At 31.9% G+C, this 11,605-nt stretch overlaps 1 protein-coding gene across 1 annotated transcript; it reads right to left on the reverse strand.

The window, feature by feature from the left end:
- Positions 1-10,305: 10,305 nt before the first annotated feature.
- On the reverse strand, positions 10,306-11,378 carry LOC133854314 (ethylene-responsive transcription factor ERF027-like). The gene has a single exon (XM_062290449.1). It carries the CDS (start codon positions 11,313-11,315, stop codon positions 10,638-10,640), a length of 678 nt encoding a protein of 225 aa, XP_062146433.1. The 5' UTR covers positions 11,316-11,378; the 3' UTR covers positions 10,306-10,637.
- Positions 11,379-11,605: the final 227 nt, after the last annotated feature.

The following is an 11,605-nucleotide window of genomic DNA, read 5'->3' on the forward strand; positions in this document are numbered from 1 at the left end:
CCACCAAAAAGTATAGAGTTCCTCCTAAACCATATTTTTCCGTGTCAATACTGCCTAAAATTCTATTTCCGTAGAGGTGCGTCTCTTCAAAACAGCTTCAAGAACTCTACTCATGCTTGTACCCATGACAGAAGGACATTCCCATAGAATATGCACTACAGACTCAACCTTGACTATGCAAATGGGACATAACTGATCATCTACAACTCTTCTATGAAATAGGTTTTCCTTTGTCAGAAGAAGGTTATTACATACTTTCAAGAAAAACATCTTGGTAACGTTGTGAACACCCGCTTCTTTGGATCAATCCATGCATCATTAGAGTACTTAGAATAACAGATTTTTATTTTTATTTTTTATTTTTTATTCCTAGTCAATTTGTTTTATCTTCCAAAATGTCTTTTTCGATCTATTCTAAGCTTATAGTTAGTGAGGTAATTTTATAATACTAAACACAAGGCTTCAAAAGGAAAGGAATTAATGTCAGAATCAGATCAATCTAAAGCTGGTAATTATCTCAAATATGGAAAGCCTAACTAATGCTACCAATAATATAAAGATGACAAATCCTAACGTTTTTTTTTTAAAAAAAAAAGTTTTAGAAATAAAAGTAAGTACCCAAATTGACGTATATATTAAATTATAGAAAATGTGGGTCCCCTAAATTTAATGGTGCATTTGAAAATGAGATATGTAGGAGATGTATTTATATATATCATCAGATATAATACGTTTACAACATTTGTACAACTCTTATATAACCACGACAATTTTTATTTTTATTTTTATTTTTTTTAAATTAGTCATTGGATATGTAAGACCCACATATAAAAAAACAAATTAAATGATTAGTTTAAAAAAAAAAAGTTGTACAAAGGTCGTTAAAGTATTGTATTTCATATATCATTTTTCTAAATCATATAAACATACCAAATTCTTTTTATAATTATAATATAAATATTATTTAAATAATATTGAAAAATAATAAAAAGTCCAACTTAAACATATTGCGCCTCAAAATATAATAAATTTATATTTGCTTATGGTTTTTAAAAGTGCTATTTGCTTTTAATTTAAAAAAGTATTTTGATGTAATATAAACTTGAGAAGTATTTGTTGGTAGGGTTCACATTTGAAAAGTATTTTATACGTATTTTGAATTGTTTATTAATAGTTTTGAAAAAAAGTGTATTTTTAAATTTTGAAAATAAAAAGAAAATTGTTTTCAAATACCCTGTGAAAAAAATGTATTACATGAGAAAAGTGCTTTTTTTCTTTTCAAAAGTTTTACCTTGGTTAAAAGAGAAGATAAAAACCGTTAATAATATTCTATTTTAATTAATGCTCCGTTTGTTTTGTCGTAAAATGATTTTCGTCATAAAATGGTTTTATTGAAGTTATTTTTCTAAAAAATATTTTTTGTCGAAAACATTTTTCGGTGTTTGGTGCGTACGGAAAATCATAAATATTTTTTATATTTTTATTCAATCATATTAACCTATAAAAATTAATTTTTATATAAAACATATATATATTAATATAAAATAATATAAAAATCACCGAAAATGAGCTGTCACTGACTGACTGAATTTTAACCATTTTTGCCGGATTTTGTTCACACCAAAAGCCGCTGTTTGAGTTCACACTTCACAAGGAGGCTGTTGACACTTTAAAAGACACTTGGACCGTGGACTTTCCAGAAGAGTTTGTAGGGTACGGTACGTGTATGTGTAATCTCCGTGTGCCGCCGAGCCTCCCCTTTGATGACAATAAATATCGTGTGGGCCGGATACTGATCCAATTGGGTTTCAGCCCATCATTGAGGAACATTGGGTTCGGCCCAACAAATTTCACAAGAGACTTTGGTATACTTGGAATGTTAATTTTGGGGCCCAAAACAATGAGGTATTGGAAATTGGAAGGTCATTAGTCCACGGATTTACACGTTTTTTCAAAATTAAATTGAATGTTTTGCAGATAATAATCATCCTGCAACCCATGCATCATTAGAGTACTTCGAATTTGTTTGGGTGTGATTCAAAAATAGTAATTTTAAAATATGTGATTTAAAAAATAATATTTAAAAACGTAATTAATTGTTTGGCTTTTAAAGTTGAATGTTATGGTTCGTTTGGGTTTATGATTTCAAAAAGTGAGATTTAAAAATAGCGATTTTAAAATGTGTGATTTAAAATAGTGACTTTTAAAAACGCAGTTAAGTGTTTGGTAAAATCACAGTTTGACCTTTAAAATCACAGGTTAGCATTTTAAAATACTTCGTTTTTAAAAAAGCACCCCATTGCCTGCGATTTGAATAAGCACTTTTCTAGATTTTCAAATCGTAATTTTTTAAAAACGCAGTTGTCAAACGGTTCATTTTCTACGATTTGATTTAGGGTGCGTTTGGGATTGCGATTTCGTAGACAATAAGTGCGATTTTAAACCAAATCGCAGAACATAGATCGTTTGGGAATTGCGTTTTTAAAAATTGCGATTTGAAAACGCAAAAAATCTGCTTTTTCAAATCGCAGATAAGATGATGTTTTTTTGAAAACGCAGAAATTTAAAGGTAAATTCGCGATTTTAAAGGCTAAACTGCGATTTTGCCAAACACTTAACTGCGTTTTTAAAAATCATTTTTTTCAAAACGCACATTTTAAAATCGTTATTTTAAATCGCACTTTTTGAAATCGCAAACCTAAACGAACCCTTAAAATCACATTTTTTTCTCTACAAAATCACAATCTCAAACGCACCCTTACCCTTTAAAATTTTACGTTTTTAAAAAAGCATCTCCTTGACTGTAAATCACATTTTTTACCTACAAAATCATAATCTCAATCGCACATTTAGAATAACAGATTTTTTTTTTTTTATTTAATTCCCTGTCAATTTGTTTTATCTTCCAAAATGTCTTTTCAATCTATTCTAAGCATAGTTAGCGAGGTAACTTTATAATACTAAACACAACGCTTCAAAAAGAAAGAAATTAATGTCAGAATCAGATCTATCTAAAGCTGGTAATTATCTCAAATATGGAAAGCCTAACTAATGCTACCAATAATCTAAAGATGACAAATCCTAACGCTTTTTTTTTTTTTTAAAAAGTTTTACAAATAAAAGTAAGTACTCAAATTGACGTATGTATTAAATTATATGACATGCGGGTCCTTTAAATTTAATGGTAAATTTAAAAATGAGATGTGTAGGAGATGTATTTATATATATATCATGAGATATGATACGTTTACAACATTTGTACCACTCTTATATAACTTCAACAATTTTTTTAAAAAAAAAAAAAAAAAAAAATCAGCCATTTGGATATGTAAGAGTAAGTCCCACATGTAAAAAAAATAGATCAAATAGTTAGTTTGAAAAAAAAATTGAATAAAGGTTATTAACATATTATATCTCATATATATATATCATTTCTCTAAATCATATAATCATACCAATTTCTTTTTATAATATAATATAAATATTGAAAAATAATAAAGAAGTCCAACTTAAATATATTGCGCCTCAAAATTTATGGAGCCGCCCACGATAGACAATATTCAATCTGTATGGATGATCATTGATGATTAGACGCACGAAAGAAAGAAAAAGTAAGGTAAAAAGAAAAGAGAAAATCATATCTAAGAAACCAATTAAGATCATTAGGGAGACATCTTGGGTGGAAAACTACTTTTCTAGATCGAGATGTCCTGCCACACTGCGAGGGGGGCCAATAGAAACAGAGAGCTTTCTTTTGAGATGCATGATATCATTGTGTCAACCTCATTGGATGCTTGTTCCCCTTTTCTTCACATTTATAGGAACCAAACCATCCAATTATTATTATTTTTTCTTTAAAGAAATATTTTCTTATTAATTGCAATGATTTTCCCTTTTCTTGCCTTCTTGGTAGATGCCTTGACAACCACACAATCCAATTTTGTTTAAACAATTATTTTCTTTGTGGTTGCTATGATTCCATTGTGTTGCCTTCTTGGTAGATGTCACATCCTTTTTCTTCTTCTTTTAATATTACTACTTGAATCTTGATCGTACTCTTTATCTTTTAAAAAATATTTTCTTATGGAATTGGACCAATTGGTAAGTAAAGTAGCTGTGTAGCTCAGTTTCCCAACTTACCCAAATTGGAGCATCTCATAAACCTATATATATATATTCCCATTTTTCATTTTTTAAATCATCTTTGATCAGCCATCAGATTTGGAACATTAAAGGAGGATATATAGTTGTTTAAATAAACTTTTGTCTAAAATAGATCCCGATAGGTGCAATCAGTTATTCGAAACGAGTGAGTCCTACCCCTACCGTTAATGGTAGTCACATGGAGACCAGTAAGGGCCATGACCCCCACAAAAAGTTAATATGACTACCATGTTGAGGAAGTAGGGTTTGTGGTTGGGTACGTTTGGTATGTGAAATGACTATTTTAATAGAAAAATGAATAGTTTTTATTGATGATAGAAGAAGGTGAAATGGAAGAGCCTTAATTAATTAGAATAACCACTCGTATGAATTATAAAGGAAAAGTGTAATTCTACGTGTATTTTAAGTGTTCATAAAAAAATGAAGTGGCTTTAAAATTACAATTGGTCATGTAATTGATCAAATAATGATTTAGATCAAATAGTAATTTTGAAAGCCATTTCATTTTTTAATGGACACTTGATGAATATGGCTTAACGTATGTACACGTAGAATTAGTCAAAGGAAAATCTATTATTTAAAGTGAGGAATAACTATTTATCTCAATTATTCATTTCTCTATTATTTGATCATTATAGTGGCTGTAATTTTAAGATGAAATGGAAACCTAGTCAGATTTGACCTAGCTAGAATAACGTAACTTAACAACCTTGACTTTGTTGATATATATAGTACATGATGGATATGATTAATTATCTCTTAATTTTCTTCAAAAACAACTTTAGAAATTATGAAAGAAATATTGTGGGTGCCATGAAAATCACTTGTATTTCTTTCTCTACTTAAATCCTTCTTTTGTTCTATTTTGAATTATATTTATCATATATTTTGTATATTATATAAAACATAATATATAAAGAGAACAAAAAAAAAAAAAAATCATTATTACAATTTACCGGCCCCTCTAGAAAATGAATTCATGGCAACATTACTGCAGGTCAAAATTTCCTACAGTTTAAAAAAAATTATAAATTCTTATGAAATTTAAGCCGTTTATTTATCTTGAAACGTTTAAACAATTGCTACCTATTAAAAGTGTGGACTGTTATAATTAAAAATTAAGTACTTTTTTTTTTTTTTTTTTTTTTTGAGGTTCTTGTTGTGTATGTTCAAAAAAGTTCGATGAATGAAAAAGATTAAAGACGTCAGCTTCATGGGTGATGATTCGAATATATAACGTAGTATTAATCCTCTCTCTCTCTCTCTCTCTCTCTCTCTCTCTCTCTTTATATATATATATATATATATATATAGGAGTCTTGTCGAGAGAGAGAGACGTGTCACCAAATAGCGAGTTAAAGGTGATGAAGATGGGAGGAAAGCATAGCAGGAGATGTCGGCCATGCTTGTGATCCGCCATGGCCCATATATATATATATGTATATATAGTCAACCTTTTTTTTCTTCTTTGTCTTTCGAGCAGATTCAAAGTTGGAAGGATTTCGGCTTCTTATTTCGCATCAGACGAAACTCCCACCAAAATCACTTTGGTTTCTGAATATGGACTAAAAGGTAACCAACAAGACTAAACAACACCTTTTCAACACTGAATTAAGGTCCCCCCGGCCTCCTCCCTTCGGAGTTCATGGCTGACTTGCAACCTCACTTTACTAGTAGGCGTGTTTGGTAGAGTGTTTTGTTGCCCCTCCTCCCTTCGGAGTTAATGGCTGACTTGCTACTTTGTTTTATTAGGCGTGTTTGGTAAAGAGTTTTGTTGTCCCGACCCTCTTTTCTACAGAGTTTATGGCCGACTTGTAACTTCACTTTACTAGACGTGTTTGGAAAAGTGTTTTGTTGTGAGTTTTTTTATGATTTGGTTTAATCGCAGTACCAAACGCACTCTTAATGTGTTTCGTGTTTTGAATTGTTTATTAAAAATAAATAAATTAGAAAACAAAGATTTTAACAAATTAATATGTACTGTATAAGCTTGTTGATATGAATTAATGATAAAGTTGATTTCAGATTGATAAAACTTCATTTTATGATAATTAACAAGCTTATAAATATTACTCTAATTTCTGAATGTGTATCAAGTAACTACTTTTAAGTTTTAATCTCTACGCAATTCGATCTAATGAGCAAGTTAGCTTGCAAGTGTATAGTTGTAGAAATTTATATAAAATAAATAAGAAAATTATATTAGCGGAAGCAATAAAGAAAGAAGATTACAAGAGATTTAGGATGAATGGTTCGGCCTTCGAAGCCTACGTTTACTACTAGTAAGAGCCTTATAGTGAAAGAAAATTGTTTTGTAATAATTTTTTATTTTTTACTTTTAGAAAAGTGAAAAAAAAAGGATTAGAGAGTTTGTTGCCAGATGGTGCCAATTGTCTTCTATAAAATTTGAATAGATTAAATTGCATATGACAATTGAATTACATGCTCTAATTTATAAGGAGATTTGTGGTAGGGAAGGTTAAACTTTAAAAAGGTAATTAAACCTAAAAGTAAAAATACTTCAAGGCTTAACATGCATGGAAAATTTTCTAACAAAGGTTAAAAATTGTAAATTTATGGGGATTGGTGGTACAGATTTACATATTTATAAGTGGTCAGCGGTGAGAGTGGATAGTACCATTGTACATGTGGTAAATTTGCTTCCTAAGAAGAATTAAAAGAAAATATTTAAATAGTTGCTTCAAAGAGTAGATAAAAAATTATTATTATTATTATTATTATTTTTTTAAAGTTTCCTAGTTTTACCTATATAGTCATGTAGTACTTTGGGTTGCCTCACATGAAGTGGTACTCACCAATAGAATTCATTAGACTAATTCCTGACCTAATACTCTACGCTACTGGAGATATTGAGCTTTGAGACATGGGTTTTGCCTGAATGTTTGGCCTCAAAAGGAATGTAGCATCTAAAAAGCTTTAAACTTAAGGCTTCAAGAAATAATATCCCTAAAAGTCGCGAGCCTCGAAAACTATGCCGACCTGGGATTAATATAAGAATTATTTTTCTAGCAAGGTCTTTAGTCCTTACTTTGACCAAGAGAATGAAACTTATTGTAAGGCTCTTTCCAAGAAAGAGGCCCCCCACCCTCCCCCCATATAGTCATCATGTAGGTTCTGGTCTGACTTTGAATTGAAGGAGAAAAGGTCAGTTCTCGATCTCTTGTTGAATTTTGATCATTCTCTTGTTGAATTTTATAATTTGATCATTTTTGTTTGATAATGCATATATTTTATGAATATAAATTCTCATAAATTTTACTAGTGGGATTACTTCCGACAGAAAATATGAGATCTACCTATTCAAATAAATTTTGAGATGTCCGTTTATCTGTTCGGATAGGTAAATCTTATAAAAACTCTCTTATATTTATTAATATTATATTGATTACTAACAATTAAAACAATAAATTAGCAGACATATATATGAAAATTCCTTCCATTGGCATCGTGAGTGCTGGGCACATTCTATCTGAACCAACAAGACATGGCAGGAGATATCATGTTTGTCTACTTAAAGAAAGGAGAAAAAGTCATCTTGGCCTGGTGTGGATGTGCTTATAAAATCTGATCAAGCTTTTTACTAATTGGAACAAGTCTAAAAGCTTAATTGATTGTTTTGAATTAAAAGACAAGCAAAGAAAAAAAGTTATTAAACACTTGACTTTCTAATCAGGACATAATTTTATTCCAAACCGGTTTGAAGGATTTTTTTTGGATTCAGAAGATTATCTACCGTACATATGCTTCTAATCACATGACCCTTTTAATAGTTACATAAAATTTTTGGCCATTAACAAATAGCTAGTCATATGCAGGGACCCCCCCCACCCCCCCACCAACCCCCCCCCCCCCCCCACTATCAAAAAAAGAAGAATATATATATATATTTATATATTGTGGGGTACTTGATAGTTCCTAATGTTGACCATCCTAAAGATCCAAATCCACCGCCCCCCTCTCCCAAAAAAAAAACAAAAACAAAAGAGAAATCCGACCTCCCAAAAGTCCCTTTCCTACTTTTGTCACAGAGATTGTCACATACATATGATTCATGTGAATGGTCTTTTGAATTGTGCTAATTAAAGAGCAAAACTTTGTTCAACTTATATTAGGGTAAACCCGCTTTTAAATTTTAAAAATTCATGCAGTTACAAATGTATTGGGCGTTTAGAATTTGTACAGTGTGAATTTTATGAAAAAATAAAGATCAAATCTTCGAATTTGTTCGTATAATCGAATCCCAAATTTGCATATGAATTTATATTGAAAATGAAAACAAGAACAAATTTTCTTCTAAAAGTCCGTGGGTGGGTAGCTATTTATCTGCGGCATTGTTGATTATTCCAGGAGACTTGCACATAAGCCATGCAAAAATGTAGGCCTCATTGGCCAAACAAAAGTCTTTGCCTTTTGCTTTATATAAAAAAAAAAGTAAAAACATTAATAAATAATTTTAAACACAAAAATATAAAAATAAAAAAATTAATTTTCATCTTTATATCACATCATGATACTTTTAACAAAAGAAAAACAAAAAGCATATTCTAAATTTTTTTTATCAAATAAGCCCGTAATTTGCGGTCCATGACAAGGATGGAATCGAAGGAGCTGGGGGTCATGGTTCTCCAGTTTTGATTTATTTTTTTAAGGGAAAACTTCATTTAAGGGTACCGAATTTTTACCATTTTTTAAAGAAGGTATTTGAACTTTAAAACGTCTCAATTTTTTGGAAAGTTTCAAGTACTAGGGGCCCCGTTAGGATTTTTCGTTAAATCGTATTAAAATTTCCAAAATAACCCTATTTTTGTAGAAAAAAAAGAATTTTTTTATTCTTCTAAGATTTAGGTGTTGGTTAGAATTTAATGAATTTGCAAAAATACTTATAACTGAATCTTTGAAAGTTTTTATATATTTTTTTTAAAAAAAACAAACACAAGGGTATTTTAGAAATTTTGATAAGATTTAACGAAAAATTCTAACGGATAACCTTTAATTGAGACTTTCCGAAAAATGAATACCCTAAATTAAGACGTTTTGAAGTTCAGGTACCTTCTTTAAAAAATGGTAAAAGTTCGATATCTTTGACTTTAAGTGAAGTTATCTATTTTTTTTTTTTTTTTTTTTTAAATATTTATATATATAGTTAAATATAGAATATTTTTGGGTTAAAAATTAATCTTAAAAATAAAACTTGGCCCTTGGTTCACGCTTTTGCTTCTTCTCAATAAGAAGTATTCATAATTACGTCTCTAATCTCTGATGAGATCCTTCACAGAAGCCCTTTTGAATATAAACCACACAAATTACGTACAATAGAGATCGAGATGATTAAAATCATGTGGGAAGGTTTCCTTAGATCGATGATTACTCTTTTTCTAGATGATCAATCCTTTTAGCCAAAACCTGATTATGCCATGTACTTAACAAGTTAATATAAAACATGAAAAAATATGTGGAAACATGAGAGAGCGACACGTGTCCATGCTCCCACAATTATTCCCCGACAACTGAATAGTGTAACATGTTTAATCATAGAGACATTGCTAATCTTATGACATATCTATATACTTTACTTTCAAATCTTTCATCAAAAAGATATTGACCTTTAATATGGGACCCATTAAGTTTTGACTCATTACCATCATGATAATCTCAGATTTCTTAAATTAAGAGCAAAAATTCACCGTGCCCTGTGGCTGATCATCATTGATTAAAGCATGTCGTGCCATCTCGTTAACTTTTGTTAAAAATTTACCGTCTTTAAAACTAGAAGCTTTTAAAGGCTAAATCGTGTTTTCAAATCGCACGTTTTGAAGCTAAAAATTATAGCGGATTTGTAATTTATGTATTTCTTATTTTGATGAATTATTTTATATCATGCGCCGTTTGTTTTGACGTAAAATATTTTTTAAAAAATAATTTTTGTATTTTTCGGTTTGACTAATAAAACTTATTTAATTTTGAGAAATGATTTATATTTTTAAATTTTGTAAATCAATTTTCAAAACGACCCGAGCCATCGCCGTGTCATCACCCATTCAACTCGAACCATCGTCAAGCCCACCTTAGACCATAACCGAGCCACTCCCTAATTGCGGCTAAAAATGTACACACAAAAGATAAAACAATGACATCCAAACATAATCTATTCAATCTCACAAAGAAGACGCCAACACAGTATGGTACATGCACTCATAAGAAAAAGAAAGCAAAGCCAACACCTAAGTCACTACCTTCGTCGAAAAACTCCAACGTGTGATCATATTTTCCAATGGATCAATTCTTATTTTGCATATTTTATATTTGATGACAGACATACATATATGTAACACGCTGCCATGTCCATGTCCTAGCTGTTGTACTTTCTTCGATCTACTCCTTTTTTTTTTGTTTTTTACTTTCAAAAATTTCGTACATTTACTTGGATGACTAATTGAATATAGAGAGCATTGTCAAATATAGCTCCATAAAGTTTCTCCTCCATCTGAATCTCCCGCCGGCGAGTACTCATCGGATGAGTTTATTCTCGGCGGGGACACCAGCATTCCTTCCGCCATGTTCACTAGCAGATTGGGCATCCCGAATATGGCCTCCTCATCCACAAACTCTCCCCAAGATGTCAAACCAGCATCATGCATAGCGTTATCGTCGTTCCGCGACTGCCTGAGCGCCGGGTTGCCACTCGAATCCGCCTTCTTCAATGCTGCAGCGGCTGCGGCGGCACTGCGGATGTCTTGGGGAGACGCAGAGGCCGGAACCGGGTACGAACCAACCCATTCCGGGAAGTTGAGCACTGCATCTTCGCCTTTTAGTGCTCGCGCCGCCACGTCATAGGCGGCAGCCGCCATCTCCGCGGTCGGGAACGTGCCGAGCCATATGCGCGTGGTCTTACGTGGCTCCCTGATTTCGGACACCCACTTGCCGCTCCGGCACCGGATTCCCCTATACATTGGGTGTCTACCGGTAGAGCTTGAGGCCATGGTGGGCTTTGGAGACTTAAGTGGCTTGCCAGAGGGGGTTTCACACGTTTGAAAATGCAGAGAATGTTGGACTTGGTCAAATGGGTGCACTAGTGGCTGAAGGGGTTGGTTTGATTGGTGCATATTAGTTGAGTTTTTGGGCTCATCCATATATATATATATATATACAATGAGGCAAATTGAAATTAAGAAGGGTACATACAAGATCCCGAGAGAAAGAGTGAGATATATATATATATACGTGGGTCAGTTCAGTTTGTGTCTGACAAAAAGGTAATGAAAGCGTGGGGAGTTCGCGGGGATGACTGAAAAAATCGTGGTTTAGTACTCTGGCGCTAGCTTGGGTTTGAGACAAAGACTAAAGGCCGTGTAAAGACACACGCATTAGGCACAGGCTAGCTATTAGCTGTTATCAACCAGCTCCCACTCCGATCCACAAT

This window comes from Alnus glutinosa, chromosome 13 (assembly GCF_958979055.1).
Source record: "Alnus glutinosa chromosome 13, dhAlnGlut1.1, whole genome shotgun sequence".
Taxonomy (NCBI): domain Eukaryota; kingdom Viridiplantae; phylum Streptophyta; class Magnoliopsida; order Fagales; family Betulaceae; genus Alnus; species Alnus glutinosa.